The sequence below is a fragment of the Cervus canadensis genome, chromosome 29 (genome assembly GCF_019320065.1).
Source record: "Cervus canadensis isolate Bull #8, Minnesota chromosome 29, ASM1932006v1, whole genome shotgun sequence".
NCBI classification, from domain to species: Eukaryota; Metazoa; Chordata; class Mammalia; order Artiodactyla; family Cervidae; genus Cervus; species Cervus canadensis.
Genome location: NC_057414.1, coordinates 44,672,193 through 44,696,268, shown reverse-complemented (window position 1 = coordinate 44,696,268; position 24,076 = coordinate 44,672,193). Strand labels below are relative to the sequence as shown.

The 24,076-nt window shown below is 61.0% G+C and overlaps 1 protein-coding gene across 1 annotated transcript in view; it reads right to left on the bottom strand.

Annotated features, from left to right (window-relative positions):
* Positions 1 to 6,426: 6,426 nt before the first annotated feature.
* The window catches only part of MUC5AC (mucin 5AC, oligomeric mucus/gel-forming), a 32,002-nt gene continuing 14,352 nt past the window's right edge, over positions 6,427 to 24,076 (bottom strand). Inside the window, 28 exon segments of the mRNA XM_043452386.1 lie at positions 6,427 to 7,090; positions 7,581 to 7,695; positions 7,786 to 7,846; positions 8,006 to 8,125; positions 8,405 to 8,503; positions 8,584 to 8,706; positions 9,041 to 9,078; positions 9,183 to 9,284; positions 9,523 to 9,694; positions 10,008 to 10,039; positions 10,223 to 10,326; positions 10,427 to 10,514; positions 10,838 to 11,016; positions 11,461 to 11,668; positions 12,117 to 12,300; positions 12,417 to 12,667; positions 13,071 to 13,245; positions 13,758 to 13,992; positions 15,435 to 15,554; positions 16,996 to 17,451; positions 17,806 to 18,428; position 20,404; positions 20,806 to 20,973; positions 21,065 to 21,303; positions 21,426 to 22,324; positions 23,067 to 23,255; positions 23,345 to 23,388; positions 23,816 to 23,978. Coding sequence (XP_043308321.1) covers positions 6,826 to 7,090; positions 7,581 to 7,695; positions 7,786 to 7,846; positions 8,006 to 8,125; positions 8,405 to 8,503; positions 8,584 to 8,706; positions 9,041 to 9,078; positions 9,183 to 9,284; positions 9,523 to 9,694; positions 10,008 to 10,039; positions 10,223 to 10,326; positions 10,427 to 10,514; positions 10,838 to 11,016; positions 11,461 to 11,668; positions 12,117 to 12,300; positions 12,417 to 12,667; positions 13,071 to 13,245; positions 13,758 to 13,992; positions 15,435 to 15,554; positions 16,996 to 17,451; positions 17,806 to 18,428; position 20,404; positions 20,806 to 20,973; positions 21,065 to 21,303; positions 21,426 to 22,324; positions 23,067 to 23,255; positions 23,345 to 23,388; positions 23,816 to 23,978 — 5,453 coding nt within the window. The 3' untranslated portion in view covers positions 6,427 to 6,825.

The window sequence follows — 24,076 nt, the reverse complement described above, 5'->3', positions numbered from 1 at the left end:
TGATGCCATCCAACCATCTCATCCTCTCTCGTCCCCTTCTCCTCCTCCGCTCAGTCTTTCCCAGCATCAGAGTCTTTTCCAGTGAGTCACTTTTTCATGTCAGGTGGCCAAAGTATTGGAGTTTCAGCTTCAACATCAGTCCTTCCAATGAACACCCAGGACTTATCTCCTTTGGGATGGACTGGTTGGAACTCCTTGCAGTCCAAGGGACTCTCAAGAGTCTTCTCCAACATCACAGTTCAAAAGCATCAATTCTTCGGTGCTCAGCTTTCTTCACAGTTCAACTCTCACATCCATACATGACCACTGGAAAAACCATAGCCTTGACCAGACGGACCTTTGTTGGCAAAGTAATGTCTCTGGTTTTTAATATGCTGTCTAGGCTGGTCATAGCTTTTCTTCCAAGGAACATGCATCTTTTAATTTCTTGGCTGCAGTCACCATCTGCAGTGATTTTGGAGCCCAGAAAAATAAAGTCTGTCACTGTTTACATTGTTTCCCCATCTATTTGCCGTGAAGTGATGGGACCAGATTCGATGATCTTAGTTTTCTGAATGTTGAGCTTTAAGCCAACTTTTTCACTCCTTCTTTCACTTTCACCAAGAGGCTCTTTAGTTCTTCTTTGCTTTCTGTCATAAGGGTGGTGTTATCTGCATATCTGAGGTTATTGATATTTCTCCCAGCAATCTTGATTCCAGCTTGTGATTCATCCAGCTCAGCGTTTCTCATGATGTACTCTGCATATAAGTTAAATAAGCAGGGTAACAATATACAGCCTTGACGTACTCCTTTTCCTATTTGGAATCAGTCTGTTGTTCCATGTCCAGTTCTAACTGTTGCTTCCTGACCTGCAAACAGATTTCTCAAGAGATAGTTCAGGTGGTCTGGTATTCCCATCTCTTTAAGAATTTTCCAGTTTTTTGAGATCCACAAAGTCAAATGCCTTGGCATAGTCAATAAAGCAGAAGTGGTTGGTTTTTCTGATATTCTTTTGCTTTTTCGATAATCCAATGGATGTTGGCAATTTGATCTCTGGTTCCTCTGTCTTTTCTAAAGACAGAGAAGACTCCTGAAAGTTCCTTGGACTGCAAGGAGATCCAATCAGTCCATCCTAAAGGAAATCAGTCCTGACTATTCACTGGAAGGACTGATGCTGAAGCTGAAACTCCAATACTTTGGCCACCTGGTGCGAAGAACTGACTCATTGAAAAGACCCCGATGCTGGAAAAGGTTGAAGGCAGGAGGAGAAGGGGACAACAGAGGATAAGATGGCTGGATGGTATCACCGACTCAATGGATTTGAGTTTGAGTAAACTGCGGGAGTTGGTGACGGACTGGGAGGCCTGGCGTGCTGCAGTTCATAGGGTCGCAAAGAGTCGGACATGACTAAGTGACTGAACTGAACTGATTTTGATATTGACCATTTGGTGACATCCATGTGTAGAGTCATCTCTTGTGTTGTTGGAAGAGGGTGTTTGCTATGACCAGTGTGTTCTCTTGGCAAAACTCTATTAGCCTTTGCCCTGCTTCATTCTGTACTCCAAGGCCAAATTTGCCTGTTACTCCAGGTATCTCTTGACTTCCTATTTTTGCATTCCAGTCCCCTATGATGAAAAGGACATCTTTTTTGGGTGTTAGTTCTAGAAGGTCTTGTAGCTCTTCATGGAACTGTTCAACTTCAGCTTCTTCAGCATTGTTGGTTGGGGCATAGGCTTGGATTACTGTGATGTTGAATGGTTTTCCTTGGAAACGAACAGAGATCATTCTGTCATTTTTGAGATAACATCCAAGTACTGCATTTCAAGCTCTTTTGTTGCCAATGAGGGCCACTCCATTTCTTCTAAGGGATTCTTGCCCACAGTAGTAGATATAATGGTCATCTGAGTTAAATTCACCCATTCCAGTCCATTTTAGTTCACTGATTCATAAAATATCAATGTTCACTCCTTCCATCTCCTGTTTGACCACTTCCAATTTGCCTTGTTCATGGACATAAAGAAGTTGAGACAGTTACACATAATGCTAACAATAATGCAAAAAGAAAGGAGCAACATGAGTCAAATTGGGGAAAACACCAATTTCAGTCTTCAACATCTGTTGAGAAGTGCAAGTTTTTAAGAAAAGATTTACATCATCTTTTGAAACATACAGAGTTCCCTGGTGGCTCAGACGGTAAAGTGTCTGCCTACAATGCGGGATACCTGGGTTCGATCCCTGGGTGGGGAAGATCCTCTGGAGAAGGAAATGGTAACCCACTCCAGTGCTCTTGCCTGGAAAATCCCATGGGAGAAGCCTGTTAGGCTACAGTCGATGGCGTCGCAAAGAGTCAGACATGACTGAGCGACTTTACTTACTTACATGGACCTAACATTCCAGGTTCCTGTGCAATATGGCTCTTTACAGCATCGGACTTTACTTCCGTCACCAGTCACATCCACAACTGGGTGTTGTTTCTGCTTTGGCTCCATCTCTTCATTCTTTCTGTAGTTATTTCTCTACTGATTTCCAGTAGCATATTGGGCACCTACCGACCTGGGGAGTTCATCTTTCAGTGTCCTATCTTTTTGCCTTTTCGTACTGTTCATGGGGTTCTCAAGGCAAGAATACTGAAGTGGTTTACCATTCCCTTCTCCAGTGGACCATGTTTTGTCAAAACTCTCCACCATGACCCTTCTGTCTTGGGTGGCCCTACACGGCATGGCTCATAGTTTCATTGAATTAGACAAGGCTGTGGTCCATGAGATCAGATTGGTTAGTTTTCTGTGATTGTGGTTTTCACTCTTTGCCCTCTGATGGAGAAGGATAAGGGGCTTAAGAAAGCTTCCTGATGGGAGAAACTGACTGAGGGGGAAACTGGTTCTTGTTCTGATGGGCGGGGCCGTGCTCAGTAAATCTTTAATCCAATTTTCTGTTGATGGTCGGGGCTGTGGTCCCTCCCTGCTGTTTGACCTGAGGCCAAACTATGGTGGACATAATGAAGATAATGTCGACCTCCTTCAAAATGTCTCATGCACACACTCCCACACTCAGTGCCCCCGACCCTGCAACAAGTCACTGATGGCCCACGTCTCCGCCCGAGACTCCTGGACACTCACGGGTAAGTCTGGGTCAGTCTCCTGCAGGGTCAGTGCTCCTTTCTCCTGGGTCCTGGTGCTCACAAGGTTCTGTTTGTGCCTCCAAGAGTCTGTTTCCCCAGTCCTGTGTAAGTCTTGGCTGCTCATGGTGGGGTTAATGGTGACCTCCTCCAAGAGGGCTTATGCCATGCCCAGGTCTACTGCACCCAGAGCCCCTGCCCCTGCAGCAGTTCACTGCTGACCCGGGCCTCCTCAGGAGACACTCAGACACAGTGCTGGCTCAGTCTCTGTGGGGTCTCTGGGTCCTGGTGCACACAAGAATTTTCCACAGTTTATTGTGATCCTCCCATCTTTACTGTCCATCAAAGGCAGGCTCCTGCCCTGGCCCCTGACACTCATGTCCAGCTGCCTGCCTGACCTCTCCATCAGGCATCTAGTAAGTCAAACACAGTGCGACCCAACCAAACTCCCACACACCCCAACCCCTCTCCTCAGCCACCCCATCCTCCTCCCACATGGAGGGGTCCGGTCCATTCCATTCACCCACACTCCACACCTGGCCCATCGCCGACCAGTGACCTCTGACCCACCACCCGTCCCCCAGCTGGCTTCTTCCTCAGCACATGTGTCCACCCTCACCCAGCGGCGGGTCTGAGGGACCAGGCAGGGCCCCCTGCCCGCCCCGCGTGCCCCTCACCCAGCACGGAGGCCTGGTTCTGGGTGACCCTGAGACCCACTCCGCCTGGCCCGGCCGCCCTCCAGCCCCCTCCACCACCCACGTCAGGCACTCCTGTGTCCCTGCCGCTCCGACCTCTGACGCTGCCAAATCCCGCGGGGGCACCTCTGCCCTCCCTCCCTCCTGTGCTGGTCTCTTAGCGGGACACCACCCAACTTCCCAGCAGACGGGGGTTTCTGCTTTGCTTCTGTGGCACCAACACGCGGCCTCATTCTGGGTGACCTGGGTGATCTGTCCACTCTGCCCGCGTCGCCAGGCTCACACTGGGCGTGGCTCCCCGAGAGGCCGGGGCCCTGAGCCCGGCGCGCCTTGGGTGGGTCCTGGCCGCCACGCAGCACAGCGCCGGGGGCGGCTCTGCTCTGAGGTCACCGGGGTCCTTCCTGCGCCAGTGGACAGCACCTCTTGCTCTCTGTCGTCGCTGACCCCCGGAGACCCAAGGACTCTGACGTCCACGCGGATCCTGCAGCCAGTTTGCTCACTTCCTCTGAAGATCCGGCCATGCAGCCGTCTGAGCTGCGCTCACAGAGACACCTGCGGGATGTCCCGGGCCCCACATGTCCCTGCGGGGCCAGCTATGAAGCACCAACCGCTGCCCAGGGCTCAGGTCAGAAGAGGACAGAGTGGCCCACGAGTCCGCAGGACCAAGCGGGCCGCTGGCACCCCGCCTCTGGCCTCAGACCAAGCAGCCCTCTCCTGAAGGTTGGGGCCAGGATAGGAGTCCAGGTGTCCCTGGGTAAGGTGGGTGTGCTAGGGGCAGAAGTCAGGAGGGGGCTGCCAGCATCTTGTGTCCGTATTCGCCCCCTTCCCCATCTCCAAGACCCCTCAGCCCTTCATCTGGGCAGAAGCTGCACCCAGCCTGACCCCCTGCGCGAGCGGGGACACCCCTCCTCCATCTGACTGGGGCAGAACCCAGAACCACTCCTCGTCCAGCCCCTGAAGCGACAGCCCTGCCAAGGCTGGACTCCAAGGGGGGCCACAGGAGGTAGGGTGGTGGGCCGCCCCAAGCAGTCCCGGCCCCAGAGCCTCTTGGGCGGTGCGCCCCACTCCCAGCACCCCACGGGGTGGGGGGCCCAGCACTGCCTAGAGGAGGCAGAGCTGCGGTGGGCCGCGCCCAGCCCTGGAGCGCCTCCTCACAGCCCGGCTGGGGCCTGGGGTGGGGCTGGGCCCGTTATCTGGTTTCTCCAGCTGCTGGGTCAGAGTTCCGGGGGTGGGGGCGGCGTGCGCTCCGTGGGGGGTGGGGATTAGTCCCTGCGGTGGCGTCCAGCCCGGCCAGAGAGGAAGAGGCGGCTCCCGACACCTGAGCCCCTCGGGGGGCAGAGGCGCTGATTAGGGTGCCGCCTGCGGCTGCGGGGTCAGCCGGTCACTGGGGCAGCGGCTCCCAGACCGCGAGGACCAGGAACTTCCTGCTTCCAAGGGGAGCGTCCCGTGGGGGCGGCAGTGAGCTCTCTGCCCCCACCTCCTGGCCACGTCCGTCCACCCCCTACCCGCCCGTCCCCCAGGCCCAGGGATCATGAGGTCATGGCTGCGGGAGCCCCTCGGCCCCCACCTGGGCTCTGACCGGAGGGTCAGCCTGCCGGGTTAGCTCCACAGCCCACACGGCTGCGGGGCTCAGCACGGGGCAGACAGGGTGGGAGTGGGCGACGCCGGCCAGTGGGGCTGTGGAACTGTAAAGGGCGGTCCTGGCCCTCACTCAGGGTCCTCGTGTCCCCGCTGGCCTTGAGAGGCGGCCCAGCCTAGGAGAACAAAAGCCGCGGACCTGGGCCCGGAGACCCCCGACTGCTTCCCGAGCCCCCGGTCTGTCGGAGAGAGCAGGCCTCTGTGCTGCCACCTGGTGGCGGCCGCAGACACTGCAGCCACGTCCGGCCGCCAGCCCTGGCTCCTACCCCACCCACAGCACTCGGGGCCCCAGACCCGCTCAGCCTGGGCCTGCTGCTTGCAACCAAGGCAGCCTGAGGTGGACGAAGTGGGCCCGATTCGCGTGCTGTCCGCTGGTCCGCTCCGGGGGCCCCCTTCCAACACTGGGGTCTGGGGGACTCTGGACCCCCCAGGGGCATTCATGTGCTGGACACATTCATGTGTCCCCACCCCACTCTGCTGCCTGTCTGGGCGGGGGGCCCCTCCGCACATCCAACAGCCTCTGCGCGCCTTCCCAGCACCGCTGTGGGACCAGGCCCAGCGTGAGGCCAGTGTGTCGTTGGAGGGGTAGGGGCTCCCCTGGGGCCTCCAAGGAAGAGGGGCTGGGTTTAGGATCACGGAGGTTCTCCAGGTGGGGGTCAGGGGTTGCAGTAAGGGGTGACGGGACTCCTGGGGCAGTGGTTTCCCTTGGGCCTGCACGCACACACACAGGCACCGCACACTGAGCTAGGCTCTGGCATGATGGTAGAGTCCAGAGGTCTGGGAGAAAACGGAGCCCCTCCTGTCTGACAGCTCAGCTGGGCAGACACAGGAGACTCCCGCCCTTGAACCTTCATGCACACCCTCTGTCCATCCAAGCGCACAGAAGACCAGTCAACAGGCCTGCCCCGTCCCGGGCCCACACCCTGGGCCCACGCCTGACCCCCCGCCCCTCTCCTGGGTATTACGGACAAGCTTAAAAAATCACACGGAGTCCAGGAATCGCAAAATGCTCCAAGTGTATTCACAAATCCTCTGGCCCTTTCCTGAGGCCCAGGGGCGGGAAACGGGGGTGAGGCTTGCCTCCCAGTGGCCAGCCGAGCAGCCCCAGTCGCCACATCGAGGGACCGGTGTGATGCTGAGGCCTGGGGCCAGGAGGCTGGACCCACGGCCAGAGGAGCCTCCCCACCCCCTGCCCGCGGGGCTGGTCCTGAGCAGGCCCCTGGGGCCACTGCACACGGGGGCAGCTGGACCCTGGGAGGGACGAAAGGGGTGGGGGGGTGCTTCCCTGGCCCGGGGCTCAGGTTCCACCGGCCTTGGAGGCCGTTGGCAGCAAATAGAAGCGTTCCTGCGGGTTTGTTGAGGAGCGCGGCCGCCAGGCCCAAGCCGGGGCTGTGGCCTCTACTGCAGGGGCCGGGCCCGCGGGGCCCTTCTCCCGCGGCGCCTGAGCCCGCTCTCCGGGCTTGGCTCCAGCGCCACCGCCGAGAGGGCAAGGCCCCCGGTGGAGTCGCACTGCAGGTTCTTGCAGCCGCACTCCTCCACCTCCGTGTAGGTGAGGGTGCGGCTCGAGCCGTCCTCGCAGCGCAGGGTCACGTTCCTCAGAGACACGCGCAGCTCGCGGCAGCAGCTGCACCGGTGCTCGACCGCGTTCGCCTCCGGGGAGAACCTGTGGGCGGGGCCCGCTCAGCAGCGCCCCGCGAGGCCCCGCCCCGCGAGACCCCGCCTCCCTAGCCCCGCCCCTCGAGGTCCCGCCTCCGCAGGGAGGGGCCCGCCAGGCTCCCGAACCACCAGCCCCAGGACCCCAGCGGGCTTCTTAGTAAATAGAAGAGTGTGATTCCAAACAGGCTAAGAGCCACCGTCCCTGGACCCCAGCCCAGCCCCCTGCTGGCCCCTGGTCCCTCCAGTCCCTTCCCGGGGGTACTCCCCGCAGCCCCCGGCGGGCGGGCCCCGTTGAACCTTACTGAGCACTGCCCTGCAGTAGCCTTCTGTGCGGGGTCGGGGCGGGGCTCACGGGCTTAGAGGTGGTGTCCCCTCGGGGTGGGGCGGAGTCAGGGCTCACGCCCAGGGAGGTGGTGTCCCGCAGGGTAGTGTGGGGTCGGGGCTCACGCGCACGGGGTGGTGGCCCCGCGGGGTGGGGTGGGGGCGGCCTCACGTACACGGAGGTGGTGTCCCCGCAGTTGCCCTGGCAGTAGGCGAGGCGCACGGGCCCGGAGGAACTGCAGCCCTGCTGCCGGAGGACCTGGAGCTGGTAGTGCATCGCGCAGGTCAACTCTGGGGAGGGTCAGGGGGTGTGCAGAGGTCAGCCCTGGCCCGGGGCAGGCGGGAATCCGCGTCCCCTCCCCGGCAGAGCCACCCACTCACGGTTCTCGTAGGGTGGGGGGCAGGAGAGGCAACAGCCGTCCTCGCTGGGCAGAGCCTTGTCCTGTGTGGACCACGGTGCCATTGGCGGGGAGTGGGTACCAGGAGGGTGCATCCATGCCCGCCCACCTGCTGATCGTGGCCACCCACTCCTGTACAGGGACTGATCCTCCCCGGCCACTGTGGGCCCCCCAGGAAGGGCGGGCGGGCTGCCCGGACTCACCGCAGGACAGTTGAGCAGGGGACACGCCTTCTTCGTGGTCACCACCTCGAGCCCATCCCAGTGCTTCTCACACTCATGCGTCACGCAGTGGTCTCCAGGGTCTGACCAGGACTCGCCCGGCTGCAGGGAGTCCCAGCCGGCAGGTAAGCGGTCCTCCCCGGGGCCCACTCCAGCTGGGGCGGGCGCTGTGTCTGTCCATCAGCCCCCAGCCAACAGGCTTCCAGAGCTCCCGCGGCTCTGCCCAGAGGCTGCCTAGCTCTGACGGCTCCCCAGGGTCCCCAGTGCGCCAGGATGCTACTCACCCTGCACCCCCACCATCACTGTGCACTCTGCCCTCTGTCCAGGGTTGGGGCTGACCCCGCCCAGAACGCACCCCAAGGCCTTGCGGCCACTACTCACGTAGAAGAGGTGGGCAGAGCTTTCACTGGTGTTCATGATGCAGGCCACCTGCACGCACTCACCACAGCACTGCCCGGCCTGAGCCTGGTACTTGAAGCCCTGAGGGAGGCAAGACGTGGCCTGAGCCCCTCTGGACACTGCGGAGGGGGGTGTGGAGGCCGGGGTGCAGGGGCACTCACCAGGGGGCAGGAGGTACTGCAGATCTGGGTCTCACAGTTGATCGAAAAGGTGTCTGATGGGGCTCCCCCAGGCAGCTCACACCAACATTTTTCACACAGGCTCGAGGAGACCATGGCGCCAGGCTGCAGGAGTCAGGGGTAGTGTCAGCGGGACAGGCCTGGTGGACTGTCCTCCCCCTGGATGACCCTTGGGAGTGCCTCCTGCCGGGGGTCCCGGTCTTGGGGACAGAGTCCCAAGGCTGCATCACATGCTCTAGAGGACCTGGCCAGGGGAAAGCTTGTCTGGAGACCTTGTCAAGTTCAGGACAAGGGCTGTGGTCCCAGGAGAGCCTACTGCTGCTCCAAAGTGCACCTTCCCCAGGCCCCGCAGGGATGCAGCCTCGGCCACGGAGCAGCTTGCAGGACGGGGACTCTGGTCCCTGCGCACCAGGGGGGCCTAACCTTCGCCAGTTCTTACCTGGTACAAGGTGCCATTGATGCTGCAGACGCTCCAGCCTGCTCGGGGGAGAAAGCAAAGCTGCAGATGCACCCTCAGCCCCTGGAGCAGCTGCCACAGCCCCGCTTCCCCTGCCTGGCCGCCGCTTAGCCAGGGCACTCACTGCAGCTGTAGGTCGGGCAGCAGGCCGCCTCCCTGTAGGTCTGGATGGCGTGTGAGCCTTTCGGGCAGGCCTCGGGCTCAGGGCAGTGGCTGGTGTTACAGGCTACAGCGGAGAGAGGGGGCGTCAGGGATCTGCCTCCCACCCTGGCCTGAGTGCCACCCCTATGGGGGGTCTCCAGAAATCCTGAGTGGGGGAGGACTCTGGCAGGGGGTAGGCTCTCGGAGCGGTGCCCGCTGCCCGAGGGATGAGGCTTCTGGTCAGCTCTGACCTCACCGTAGCCCACATTTCGGAGCCCTTCTGCCGGCCAGCCCGGCGCCCCCCGCCCCCGCCAAGGGCTCACCGCAGTGGTACTGGGGACAGCACTGGCCGGTCTGCAGGGCCTCGGGCACAGGCACGTGGCCGGACTCGTGGCAGGTGGGGGCCGGGGGGCAGGCCTGGGGCCGGCAGCTCATGGTCCGCGTGCTGCCCTCACAGGTGCACTCCTGGCAGTCCACGCTGACCGTGTGGCCGGGCTGTCAGGGGAGGGACAAGAGAGCCCATGGCCACGGCCGGAGGGGCAGAAACCCACGGCTCGGAACCTGCAAGTGGTCTCCAGAGGTGTGGGTGCAGCTGAGGCTCATGAGGGCCTGGAGGCAGGAGGCGGTCCTGCACGCCGTGGCTCTGCAGGGGTGGGTGGGAGGGGTCCCTGGGAAGATGGGGTGCACCGGCCCCAGGGCCGTGCATGGGGGTCCTGACTCTTGCCAGAGAACCCCGGCCGCCCTCCTGCCTATCCTGTGAGTCTCCAGGGCTGAGAGAAGCCCCCAGCCCCTGAGGGCCCCAACTCACCTCCACAGGCTCCCCACCGGGCCCCAGGCAAGCTGGAGGAAAAGAGGCAAGATCACTGCTGGGCCACCTTGGCCCCCAGCCCGTCACGGCCAGACCCAGTCTGGGGCCAGGGGGGCCCCAGGTCATGGCAGAAAGCCCTGGGGTCTGGCTGAAAAGCCAGGGGCAGTGCCTGGAAGCCCAGAGCCCAGCCCGGGGAGCCCAGCCCGGGAACCTACTGTTGCAGTCGGCGGGCACGCAGACCTCCCTGCTCGAGCTGTAGAACACCGTGCCCTGCGGGCAGAAGCAGCCTTCCGTGATGGGACTGGCTCCCAGGAGCGCCCTGTGGGGAGTGGGAGCAGAGGGTGAGCGGGCCGCGCCCTCCGGGGGGCACACGGGTTGGGCCAGGGAGGGGGTCCCCACGGTAGCGGGCAGGTGCTTACGGGGCACTGGTGCTGCTGTCCATGCAACAGTAGGAGGGGGTGGGCGGGCCGCAGGGCCGGTACTCCATGCCAGCAAGGCAGGTGAAGGCTGTGGGGGGGGGGGAGGACGCGCCTGAGGCCGCAGGGCAGCAGCCGGGGGCCCTGGCCTGGGTCCCACTGGCAGGCGGGGCCGGGAGCTCTCGGGCCAGGCCCTGCTGGTCGAGCCCTGACCCCTGCACCCCAGGACCAGACGCTCTCACCTGGATGCCCCTTCTTGTCTCTCAGGAAACAAATGCTCTGCATCCTGGGCCCAGCCCTCCTCCTCCTCCCAGAAGCCCACCCTGACCACCCAGGCCCACCCACTGATCGCACACTGTGCCCATCCTCTTGAATGCCACTGCCCAGAGGGAGGGGGAGGGGGTGGACACGCACGGCACGTGTAATTGGTCTGGGCCCGCCAGTCGACGCAGACACCAAGGGAGGCGCAGCGGGCAGCGTAGAGCTCCAGGGCAGAGCACACCACGTCCACGCCGGGCATGTGGCACTGGTCGAAGGCGCAGCCTTGGTAGTACGGCCAGGGCGGGATTAGCGCGTGGCATAGCTCGAAGGGCCTACGGCACAAACACGGGGGTCGTGGGCAGCGCCAGGGAGGGGCTGCTCGGCTGCGGGCTTTCCCCAAAAGGGCCCCGAGGGAGGGATGTCGCTGGGCTGACCCACGTGCCCAGGGACCCCGGCCCCTGGGGCCATCTGTGTGCGGTGGGGTGGCTGTCTGGCTGAACACAGTTTTTCTTTCTGCAAATTCTCCGCTGAGTTCCCCGGGGCCTGCCCACCCAGCGCCATGCTGGCTGAGGACTTGTGGCCATGAGCTGCCACAGAGCCTGAGGCTGCCCCGCAGCCAGCCTCCACGGGGCTCTGCGCCCGGCATCCCAGCAGCTGTGACCCCCTCTCCCTCGCAGCCCCTTGCAGGCCCACCTCTTCCCACCAGCCTGGCAGCGTGGGGTCAACAGGACTACTAGCACCCCTGCCTTTGCCCCAGCCCTGCCCCAGAATCTCACTTGCTCAGAATGAGCTGGCAGATTGGTGAAGGTGGGCACGGGGTGGGCGAGGTCCTGGGGTCCACTGGGGTAGGCGTCGGGGGATGCCCGTTGCAGGGCGGCTGGCCAGGGTATGTCACCTTCCAGTGGCCGGACATGTCGGAGCAGGAGGCCACCACCGCGCCCCCAGGCAGGCGGCAATCGTCCTTCTGGTCATTGGTGCAGGTGCCTGCAGCGTGGGGGCAGCGGTCAGGGGGCCTCCTGCGCCCCACCGGGGGCTCAGCATCCCTGAGCCGAGGATCGGGCCCAGCATCTCCGGGCGGCACTCGATGGAGTGTGTGAACCTGCCTCTCCACCTCTGTGTGCTTCCTTTCCCTCCAAGAAGCCAGACCCCAGGGCCGTTCCCAGGAAGGATGACAGGGGTGGGCCTCAGGTGTGGGCCGCGTGGCTGGGCCCTGGGCTCTGTGGTCGCACATTCTTGGTGCAACCAGAAAGCGGAATTGCCTGTAGGCTCAGCACCATGCAGTGGCCTCAGCCCGGGGCCGAGTGCAGCTCCGGGGGCAGGGGGAGACACACCCAAGGCCAACCCTTCTCACACCAGACACACTCAGCCACGTTGAATGACCACGGACATGGCCCGGAGCCAGGAGGGTGGGGAGTGGGAGCCGGGCACCCACCACACTGCCCTTCCGTGTTGTTGGCAAACTTGCTGAAGGGCACTTCCACGGAGAAGATGAGGCCACTGAACATGACCTGGACGCCGAGCTCAGGAATGCTCACGTACATCTTGATGCCAACTTGGGAGACGGCAATGCCGTCTTTCTGGAAGCCGGGCCTGACCACCTCGCCATTAAAAATGATCTGGATGGTGACCAGCGAGGAACAGAACGAGAGGGGGAGGGGTGGTGGTGATCAGCCAGCGCCCGGCGCCCTCAGCCCGCCCGGCACTTGTGGGGGCCGCTCTGCTGCGTGCCTACCTCGTTGGTCATCACCCCGCGGACGGCCTTGTGGGTCAGCACGACGCGGTTCTCCTGGTACTCAACGATGATGGACTGTGGGCAGGACAGCCCGTCCTTCGCATCGCAGAAATAGTTCTCGACCAACACGCGGAAGTGGCCGTACACCGGCACGATCTGCTGCACTAGCACGTACGTGCAGTTGTCCAGGAACGTGTAGTAGGTGCCGTCGAACGTGATGTAGTGTGGGTCCCCCCAGCCGCTGCACACGCCTGCACAGAGGAGCCAGCGCCTGACGGGCCACACCGCCGCCCCCCACCCCAGGGACACGTGGTCCCACGCCAAGCGGAGCAGGTGACCACCCTGCCGTCGGGGCCCACGCACCGGCACCGCACAGAACTCTGTTCAGCAGGCGCCCGAAGTGGACCAGACTCCCTCCGCCTCCTCACCCCTGCGCGGCCCGGGGCCTCCAGGCCCGGGCAGGGCTCCGCGAGGCACCTTGGTGGAGGCTGAGCGCCACCACTGGTGCCTTGATCTTGGGGTGTCCTCCCTGGGTCCAGCCTGATTCCGTTCTGCCCTCTCTGCCTCCGCCCCTGCGCCCCGCCCCGCCACGCCCAGCCACGCCCAGTCCCGTCCGGCCGCTGAGCCCCGCCCCGCCCCGCCGCGCGTACTCACACGGGCACTGGTAGTGTGAGCAGCAGCTGTCACGGTCAGCCACCTGCACGGCGGGGTAGCCGTTGGCACAGGTGGGCTTCTGCACCTTCGGACAGTGGCGCGGGCTCACCGTGATGACCCCGTTGCCCTGGCAGGTGGCCTCAGAGCAGTTGGGCATGGGCCAGGTTTCACCTTTCTGTGGAAGCAGAGAAAGCTACAGGGCCTCGTCCCCGCCTGGCACCTACCCCACGGGGCTCAGCATGCGCCTGGGTCTCCCTGGGGAGAAGAGCCACCCTTCCGGGACTAGGGGCCAGCCCTGCCCCAGGCCTCTCCTTCCCCAGACCCACCCAGAGGGCACAGGGATGAGGAGGGGGAGCTCTGGCTGGTGAAGGCGGCCCCCTTTCCACCGCGCCCCCTGCCTCCAACTCTGGTCTCCAGTCCTTGGCTGTTCTACCCACCCCCGAGAAACAATAGCCTGCTCCAGCCCACTTTACAGGGAACAGAATCTCAACCTTGGGCCCCGTGATCCTGGCGCCCCCATCCAGAAGAGCTGGAGACCAGATGGCCGCTTGTCATGGCCAGCCTGCATCAGCCCAGGAGTCACTGACCTTCACCCACGCTTCATGCCACACTCTCTAGTTGGAAACCACTGAGGGTCCCTTCCCAGGCCCCCTGAGCCCCTGGGAAGGGCAGGAGAGGTGAGGTTACCGTTCTTGGGGGGACTGCATTTGGGCACCCTTGTGGAGGGAGCGACACAGAGGTAGAAGGGGAGGACTCTGGTGGGGAGGTGGTCGGGGTGGGAGGTGGCATGCTGGTGGGACAGGAGGGGGCCATCTGCTTGACCACGTGGCAGTCCAGGCTGCAAAAGGCATAATAGCAGTGGCCCGATAGGTCGGTCACTTCATAGATGATGGATCCTGCAGGACAAAGGAAGAGGCAGGCACTGAAGGCCAGGAAGTGACTCCAGGGAAGAGCTGGCCTGACTGGGGCCCTCCCACCCAGGTCTAGACTTCATCTTCATGGAGAGCTTACTATGATCCTGGACACACACCTAGCCCATCACAGACAAGACACACCTGTGTCTCCTGCACACTGAGGCTTTCAGAGGAGGGCGCTGGGACCAGAGGGGGCACAACCACACACAGGGGAACAGTCAACATACCTGGGGGGTACAACGTGCTTGACGCGTTGCAGTAGCAGAGTGGGGTAGTCAAAGATGTAGGAAGAGAGGTTGCACTGGTTGTAGGAGCCGAGGTTGTGGTGCTTGGCTGCACAGAGGTTGCACTTGTAGGAGCCGAGGTTGTTATCTCTGTCTGCACCGAGGTTGCACTGGTTGTAGGAGCTGAGGCTGTGCTGCTTGTCTGCACAGAGGTTGCACTGGTTGTAGGAGCCGAGGTTGTGGTGCTTGTCTGCACAGAGGTTGCACTGGTTGTAGGAGGCGAGGTTGTGGTACTTGTCTGCACAGAGGTTGCACTGGTTGTAGGAGCCGAGGTTGTTCTCTTTGTCTGCACAGAGGTTTCACTGGTTGTAGGAGCCGAGGTTCTGGTGCTTGTGTGCACAGAGGTTGCACTGGTTGTAGGAGCCGAGGTTGTGGTGCTTGTCTGCACAGAGGTTGCACTGGTTGTAGGAGCCGAGGTTGTGGTGCTTGTCTGCACAGAGGTTGCACTGGTTGTAGGAGCCGAGGTTGTGCCGCTTCTCTGCACAGAGGTTGCACTGGTTGTAGGAGCCGAGGTTGTGCCGCTTGTCTGCACAGAGGTTGCACTGGTTGTAGGAGCCGAGGTTGGGCTCTTTGGCTGAACAGAGGTTGCACTGGTTGTAGGAGCCGAGGTTGTGCTGCTTGTCTGCACAGAGGTTGCACTGGTTGTAGGAGCCGAGGTTGTGGTGCTTGTCTGCACAGAGGTTGCACTGGGTGTAGGAGCCGAGGTTGTGGTGCTTGTCTGCACAGAGGTTGCACTGGTTGTAGGAGCCGAGGTTGTGGTGCTTGTGTGCACAGAGGTTGCACTGGATGTGGCCTCGTGGAAGGTGGTCCCTGTGTGCACACTGACACTCACACTGGTCGTGCTGGCTCCTGTGACAGTGGGTGGAGGGCAGTGTTCCTGGGGCTCACAGCAGAGCACTCTGATCTGGTAGTTGAGGCACGTCCTGGTCTCACCCTTCTGGTCCTGGTTCCGACACAGCAGGCCCACGTCCTGGCGACACTGCACCACCTGGCCCAGCTCGTGGATGCTGACCCCATGGTGGCTCTCGGCTCGGCACTCCACTTTGCTGATGGATTCGGGTCGGTGGCAGATGTGGTCTCCATTCCTCAGGATGTTGCCGAAGGTTTCATTGTCTCCCCCGTGGGGCCCGGGCATGGGGAAGTCCGCGTCGAACCACTTGGTCCACCTGCACTTTGGCTTGCATGGTGTGGTCCCCAGTGGGGACGGGGTAGTCTCAGATGTAGGAACAGAGGTTGCACTGGTTGTAGGAGCCGAGGTAGTGGTCCTTGTGTGCACAGAGGTTGCACTGGTTGTAGGAGCCGAGGTTGTGGTGCTTGTGTGCACAGAGGTTGCACTGGTTGTAGGAGCCGAGGTTGTGCCGCTTCTCTGCACAGAGGTTGCACTGGTTGTAGGAGCCGAGGTTGTGGTGCTTGTGTGCACAGAGGTTGCACTGGGTGTAGGAGCCGAGGTTGTGGTGCTTGTCTGCACAGAGGTTGCACTGGGTGTAGGAGCCGAGGTTGTGGTGCTTGTGTGCACAGAGGTTGCACTGGTTGTAGGAGCCGAGGTTGTGGTGCTTGTGTGCACAGAGGTTGCACTGGATGTGGCCTCGTGGAAGGTGGTCCCTGTGTGCACACTGACACTCACACTGGTCGTGCTGGCTCCTGTGACAGTGGGTGGAGGGCAGTGTTCCTGGGGCTCGCAGCAGAGCACTCTGATCTGGTAGTTGAGGCACGTCCTGGTCTCACCCTTCTGGTCCTGGTTCCGACACAGCAGGCCCACGTCCTGGCGACACTGCACCACCTGGCCCAGCTCGTGGATGCTGACCCCGTGGTGGCTCTCGGCTCGGCACTCCACTTTGCTGATGGATTCGGGTCGGTGGCAGATGTGGTCTCCATTCCTCAGGATGTTGCCGAAGGTTTCATTGTCTCCCCCATGGGGCCCGGGCATGGGGAAGTCCGCGTCGAACCACTTGGTCCACCTGCACTTTGGCTTGCATGGTGTGGTTCCCAGTGGGAACGGGGTAGTCTCAGATGTAGGAACAGAGGTTGCACTGGTTGTAGGAGCCGAGGTTGTGGTGCCTTTGTGCACAGAGGTTGAGCTTGTTGTAGGAGACAAGGTTGTGGTGCTTGTGTGCACAGAGGTTGCACTGGTTGTAGGAGCCGAGGTTGTGGTGCTTGTCTGCACAGAGGTTGCACTGGTTGTAGGAGCCGAGGTTGTGCCGCTTGTCTGCACAGAGGTTGCACTGGTTGTAGGAGCCGAGGTTGTGGTGCTTGTGTGCACAGAGGTTGCACTGGATGTGGCCTCGTGGAAGGTGGTCCCTGTGTGCACACTGACACTCACACTGGTCGTGCTGGCTCCTGTGACAGTGGGTGGAGGGCAGTGTTCCTGGGGCTCACAGCAGAGCACTCTGATCTGGTAGTTGAGGCACGTCCTGGTCTCACCCTTCTGGTCCTGGTTCCGACACAGCAGGCCCACGTCCTGGCGACACTGCACCACCTGGCCCAGCTCGTGGATGCTGACCCCGTGGTGGCTCTCGGCTCGGCACTCCACTTTGCTGATGGATTCGGGTCGGTGGCAGATGTGGTCTCCATTCCTCAGGATGTTGCCGAAGGTTTCATTGTCTCCCCCGTGGGGCCCGGGCATGGGGAAGTCCACATCGAACCACTTGGTCCACCTGCACTTTGGCTTGCATGGTGTGGTCCCCAGTGGGGACGGGGTAGTCTCAGATGTAGGAACAGAAGTTCCACTGGTTGTAGGAGCCGAAGTTGTGCTGCCTCTGTGCACAGAGGTTGCACTGGTTGTAGGAGCCGAGGTTGTGGTGCTTGTCTGCACAGAGGTTGCACTGGTTGTAGGAGCCGAGGTTGTGCTGCTTGTCTGCACAGAGGTTGCACTGGTTGTAGGAGCCGAGGTCGTGCTGCTTGTCTGCACAGAGGTTGCACTGGTTGTAGGAGCCGAGGTTGTGCTGCTTCTCTGCACAGAGGTTGCACTGGTTGTAGGAGCCGAGGTTGTGGTGCTTCTCTGCACAGAGGTTGCACTGGTTGTAGGAGCCGAGGTTGTGGTGCTTGTCTGCACAGAGGTTGCACTGGTTGTAGGAGCCAAGGTTGTGGTGCTTGTCTGCACAGAGGTTGCACTGGTTGTAGGAGCCGAGGTTGTGGTGCTTGGCTGCACAGAGGTTGCACTTGTAGGAGCCGAGGTTGTTATCTCTGTCTGCACCGAGGTTGCACTGGTTGTAGGAGCTGAGGCTGTGCTGCTTGTCTGCACAGAGGTTGCACTGGTTGTAGGAGCCGAGGTTGTGGTGCTTGTCTGCACAGAGGTTGCACTGGTTGTAGGAGGCGAGGTTGTGGTACTTGTCTGCACAGAGGTTGCACTGGTTGTAGGAGCCGAGGTTGTTCTCTTTGTCTGCACAGAGGTTGCACTGGTTGTAGGAGCCGAGGTTCTGGTGCTTGTGTGCACAGAGGTTGCACTGGTTGTAGGAGCCGAGGTTGTGGTGCTTGGCTGCACAGAGGTTGCACTTGTAGGAGCCGAGGTTGTTATCTCTGTCTGCACCGAGGTTGCACTGGTTGTAGGAGCTGAGGCTGTGCTGCTTGTCTGCACAGAGGTTGCACTGGTTGTAGGAGCCGAGGTTGTGGTACTTGTCTGCACAGAGGTTGCACTGGTTGTAGGAGCCGAGGTTGTGGTACTTGTCTGCACAGAGGTTGCACTGGTTGTAGGAGCCGAGGTTGTTCTCTTTGTCTGCACAGAGGTTTCACTGGTTGTAGGAGCCGAGGTTCTGGTGCTTGTGTGCACAGAGGTTGCACTGGTTGTAGGAGCCGAGGTTGTGGTGCTTGTCTGCACAGAGGTTGCACTGGTTGTAGGAGCCGAGGTTGTGCCGCTTCTCTGCACAGAGGTTGCACTGGTTGTAGGAGCCGAGGTTGTGCCGCTTGTCTGCACAGAGGTTGCGCTGGTTGTAGGAGCCGAGGTTGGGCTCTTTGGCTGAACAGAGGTTGCACTGGTTGTAGGAGCCGAGGTTGTGCTGCTTGTGTGCACAGAGGTTGCACTGGTTGTAGGAGCCGAGGTTGTGGTGCTTGTCTGCACAGAGGTTGCACTGGTTGTAGGAGCCGAGGTTGTGCCGCTTGTCTGCACAGAGGTTGCACTGGTTGTAGGAGCCGAGGTTGTGGTGCTTGTGTGCACAGAGGTTGCACTGGATGTGGCCTCGTGGAAGGTGGTCCCTGTGTGCACACTGACACTCACACTGGTCGTGCTGGCTCCTGTGACAGTGGGTGGAGGGCAGTGTTCCTGGGGCTCACAGCAGAGCACTCTGATCTGGTAGTTGAGGCACGTCCTGGTCTCACCCTTCTGGTCCTGGTTCCGACACAGCAGGCCCACGTCCTGGCGACACTGCACCACCTGGCCCAGCTCGTGGATGCTGACCCCGTGGTGGCTCTCGGCTCGGCACTCCACTTTGCTGATGGATTCGGGTCGGTGGCAGATGTGGTCTCCATTCCTCAGGATGTTGCCGAAGGTTTCATTGTCTCCCCCGTGGGGCCCGGGCATGGGGAAGTCCACATCGAACCACTTGGTCCACCTGCACTTTGGCTTGCATGGTGTGGTCCCCAGTGGGGACGGGGTAGTCTCAGATGTAGGAACAGAAGTTCCACTGGTTGTAGGAGCCGAAGTTGTGCTGCCTCTGTGCACAGAGGTTGCACTGGTTGTAGGAGCCGAGGTTGTGGTGCTTGTCTGCACAGAGGTTGCACTGGTTGTAGGAGCCGAGGTTGTGCTGCTTGTCTGCACAGAGGTTGCACTGGTTGTAGGAGCCGAGGTCGTGCTGCTTGTCTGCACAGAGGTTGCACTGGTTGTAGGAGCCGAGGTTGTGCTGCTTCTCTGCACAGAGGTTGCACTGGTTGTAGGAGCCGAGGTTGTGGTGCTTCTCTGCACAGAGGTTGCACTGGTTGTAGGAGCCGAGGTTGTGGTGCTTGTCTGCACAGAGGTTGCACTGGTTGTAGGAGCCAAGGTTGTGGTGCTTGTCTGCACAGAGGTTGCACTGGGTGTAGGAGCCGAGGTTGTGGTGCTTGTCTGCACAGAGGTTGCACTGGGTGTAGGAGCCGAGGTTGTGCTACTTGTGTGCACAGAGGTTGCACTGGATGTGGCCTCGTGGAAGGTGGTCCCTGTGTGCACACTGACAGTCACACTGGTCGTGCTGGCTCCTGTGACAGTGGGTGGAGGGCAATGTTCCTGGGGCTCGCAGCAGAGCACTCTGATCTGGTAGTTGAGGCACGTCCTGGTCTCACCCTTCTGGTCCTGGTTCCGACACAGCAGGCCCACGTCCTGGCGACACTGCACCACCTGGCCCAGCTCGTGGATGCTGACCCCGTGGTGGCTCTCGGCTCGGCACTCCACTTTGCTGATGGATTCGGGTCGGTGGCAGATGAGGTCTCCATTCCTCAGGATGTTGCCGAAGGTTTCATTGTCTCCCCCGTGGGGCCCGGGCATGGGGAAGTCCGCGTCGAACCACTTGGTCCACCTGCACTTTGGCTTGCATGGTGTGGTCCCCAGTGGGAACGGGGTAGTCTCAGATGTAGGAACAGAGGTTTCACTGGTTGTAGGAGCCGAGGTTGTGGTGCTTGTGTGCACAGAGGTTGAGCTCGTTGTAGGAGCCAAGGTTGTGGTGCTTGTGTGCACAGAGGTTGAGCTCGTTGTAGGAGCCAAGGTTGTGGTGCTTGTGTGCACAGAGGTTGCACTGGTTGTAGGAGCCGAGGTTGTGCTCTTTGGCTGAAGAGAGGTTGAGCTCGTTGTAGGAGCCGAGGTTGTGGTGCTTGTGTGCACAGAGGTTGCACTGGTTGTAGGAGCCGAGGTTGTGCCGCTTGCCTGCACAGAGGTTGCACTGGGTGTAGGAGCCGAGGTTGTGCCGCTTGTCTGCACAGAGGTTGCACTGGTTGTAGGAGCCGAGGTTGTGGTGCTTGTCTGCACAGAGGTTGCACTCGTTGTAGGAGCCGAGGTTGTGGTGCTTGTGTGCACAGAGGTTGCACTGGATGTGGCCTCGTGGAAGGTGGTCCCTGTGTGCACACTGACAGTCACACTGGTCGTGCTGGCTCCTGTGACAGTGGGTGGAGGGCAGTGTTCCTGGGGCTCACAGCAGAGCACTCTGATCTGGTAGTTGAGGCACGTCCTGGTCTCACCCTTCTGGTCCTGGTTCCGACACAGCAGGCCCACGTCCTGGCGACACTGCACCACCTGGCCCAGCTCGTGGATGCTGACCCCGTGGTGGCTCTCGGCTCGGCACTCCACTTTGCTGATGGATTCGGGTCGGTGGCAGATGAGGTCTCCATTCCTCAGGATGTTGCCGAAGGTTTCATTGTCTCCCCCGTGGGGCCCGGGCGTGGGGAAGTCCGCGTCGAACCACTTGGTCCACCTGCACTTTGGCTTGCATGGTGTGGTCCCCAGTGGGAACGGGGTAGTCTCAGATGTAGGAACAGAGGTTCCACTGGTTGTAGGAGCCGAAGTTGTGCTGCCTTTGTGCACAGAGGTTGAGCTTGTTATAGGAGCCGAGGTTGTGGTGCTTGTCTGCACAGAGGTTGCACTGGTTGTAGGAGCCGAGGTAGTGGTGCTTGTGTGCACAGAGGTTGCACTGGTTGTAGGAGCCGAGGTTGTGGTGCTTGTCTGCACAGAGGTTGCACTGGTTGTAGGAGCCGAGGTTGTGCTGCTTGTCTGCACAGAGGTTGCACTGGTTGTAGGAGCCGAGGTTGTGCCGCTTCTCTGCACAGAGGTTGCACTGGTTGTAGGAGCCGAGGTTGTGCTCTTTGAACAGAGGTTGCACTGGTTGTAGAGCCGAGGTTGTGGTGCTTGTGTGCACAGAGGTTGCACTGGTTGTAGGAGCCGAGGTAGTGGTGCTTGTGTGCACAGAGGTTGCACTGGTTGTAGGAGCCGAGGTTGTGGTGCTTGTCTGCACAGAGGTTGCACTGGTTGTAGGAGCCGAGGTTGTGCTGCTTGTCTGCACAGAGGTTGCACTGGTTGTAGGAGCCGAGGTTGTGCCGCTTCTCTGCACAGAGGTTGCACTGGTTGTAGGAGCCGAGGTTGTGCTCTTTGGCTGAACAGAGGTTGCACTGGTTGTAGAAGCCGAGGTTGTGGTGCTTGTGTGCACAGAGGTTGCACTGGATGTGGCCTCGTGGAAGGTGGTCCCTGTGTGCACACTGACACTCACTCTGGTCGTGCTGGCTCCTGTGACAGTGGGTGGAGGGCAGTGTTCCTGGGGCTCACAGCAGAGCACTCTGATCTGGTAGTTGAGGCACGTCCTGGTCTCACCCTTCTGGTCCTGGTTCCGACACAGCAGGCCCACGTCCTGGCGACACTGCACCACCTGGCCCAGCTCGTGGATGCTGACCCCGTGGTGGCTCTCGGCTCGGCACTCCACTTTGCTGATGGATTCGGGTCGGTGGCAGATGAGGTCTCCATTCCTCAGGATGTTGCCGAAGGTTTCATTGTCTCCCCCGTGGGGCCCGGGCATGGGGAAGTCCACATCGAACCACTTGGTCCACCTGCACTTTGGCTTGCATGGTGTGGTCCCTGGAGAGGATTGCTCATGTGTGCTGGTTGTGACCGGTCTTGCTGTGGTCACATAAGGTGAGCTAGCAGTGCTGAGTTTGTTGGAAGTGGAGAGGGTTCCCGTGGTCCAGGTAGTGCTGGCTTCAGTTGGGGCTGTCTGTATGGTGGCAGGTGTAGCAGGTGAAATGGTATGTGTCCTGCAAGTGTCCACCAGCTCACAGCACAGGAAGCGGACATTGTAGTTGTAGCAGATGGGGGGCAGCTGGTCCTCGTTCCGGCAAATCAGGCCCACGGATTTGTTACAGATCACGTCCTGGCCAAGCTCCTGCAGTGGGGTGTCAGGGAAGCGCTCTGCCCGGCACTGCACATTCTTGGGCTGTGCACAGAATTTATAACCTTCGGCTCTGAGATTCGGGATAGTGTCAAAATCTCCACTGTTTCTCCCTGGGCCAGGGTAGCTGCCGTCCATCCACTCAGTCCAGTTGCATAAAACTTGTAAACAAGTGACCGTGGTGACCGTGGTGGGCTCAGTTGAGGGCCGCTCTGAGGACGTTGGAGCTGTGGTCAACACAGAAGTTGTGCTTGAAATAGTTGTTGAAACTGGCACTAGGCTGGGAGTCAAGAGGGTTGTTTTCCCAGGAGTCGAGTGACCTGTGCTGGGTGTAGAGGGTCCTGGGACAGAGGGTGAGGTGCCTGGGACAGGTGTTGAGGTGCCTGGGACAGGTATAGTGGTTCCTGGGACAGGTGTAGGGGTTCCTGGGCCCTTGAGGACACCCCGCCCCACCCCTCTGTCAGCATCAGCTGCCAGGGCATTTCACCGCATCTGTCTGCCCCGACAGGGGCTTGGGAGGCAGGGCGCCCACACCTGGCAGGTGTGGAGGTCACCGCTCCTGAGTCAAGAGGTGAGTCGAGCTTGTGTAAGGAAGCCTGCTCCCTGGAACCTAAGCCCAGAGTTCCAGAGGCTCGTCACCCTTTGGGGAAGCTCTAATAAGGCCCTGAGGTGCCCCTGGAAGAGTGAGGACTCAGAGGGGCCTCGAGGGCAGCAGGTCTGCTCGAGCTGGGCTTCCCCGGGGACTGTCCTGGGACACCTCCGCTTACAGCGCCTGCCCCTCGCTGGGAGCCTCAGCTCCGAAAGCACGGCAGGGGCATCAGTCCTGCCAGGGGGCCTTGAGGAGGCTGGCCCTTCCTGGCTGCAGGGTGACCGGCCCAGGGGCACGGGCTCTGCTGGGTCCCGGCTCCTTCCTGACTCCAGGCGGGGGTGGGGGAGCAGCCCTGCGCGGTACCCACGCATCTGCCTTACCCGGTAGGGATGTCGAGAAGGAGAAGATGGTCTGGGGGGTGGGCGTGGTGGGGCTGCAGGGGTAGACCAGTCTCTCGATGGTGCCGTTGGCCCCACAGCGGGCCAAGATGCAGCTCCCCAAGCCGTCCGTCGTTCGGTAGATTTCGTCCCCAGGATGGAACTGCTTCCCGCCATAGGTGCAGACGCAAGCTGTTGGGAGCAGAGTGCCAGCATTACGGGGCAGGGACGTGGACAGGAGCCCCGGGCCCCGGGTGCGAGGAGGGCTGTCCACTGCTCACCGTTCGCGGCATAGGCACACTGCACGCCGTCCTCAGTGCAGACACTGGTGACAGGAGAAAGGTGAGTCGGCGTGCCAGGTGTCCCCTGGCCTGTGCCGGGGGGCAGGCAGGCAGAAGCCACCCCGCTGGGTCCCTGCGGCCAGGCCTCAGCCCAGAGGTCACGCCCTCTCGGGGAGCCTTTCAGCCAATGAGCAGAGGAGGTGGTTCCAGGGCCTTCCAGGCCACTTCCTCCCCAGGGCCTCTTCCTGGGGAGGGCTCCTCGGGTGGTGTCACGGCCCAGGTTCCCTTCTGCCCGCTTCCTTCACCTCCAGGCCTCCCACCCTCGTCCAGCAGAGAGGAGACTCCCCACGGACCCCCACCGAGACCCAGAATGGGGCACCCCTCTGGCCCTGAAGGAAGGTGTCCCTGCTGGGAGGCGGCCGGGCGAATCCCCCACATGCTCCAGGTCCTCGCAGCTCCGGCCAGACTCACCAGGAGTAGCAGTTCCTGTCCGAGGGCACCTTGGAGCCTGGCCAGAAGGACTGGCCTCCAGCATGGCAGGTTGGTGGTGGGGATGGGGTCGGGCATGAAGCCACACATTGCATCTGGTCCTCATCGAAGATGGGGGCCTCTGGTGGGCACTTGGGGTAGCAGCCTGCGGGCCAGAGAGACGTGAGTCCCAGCCGGGCCAATCCTCCACTACCTCGCTCCCACCTCAGCTCAGCCCCCAGCCCTGGACCTCACCCCTCAGGC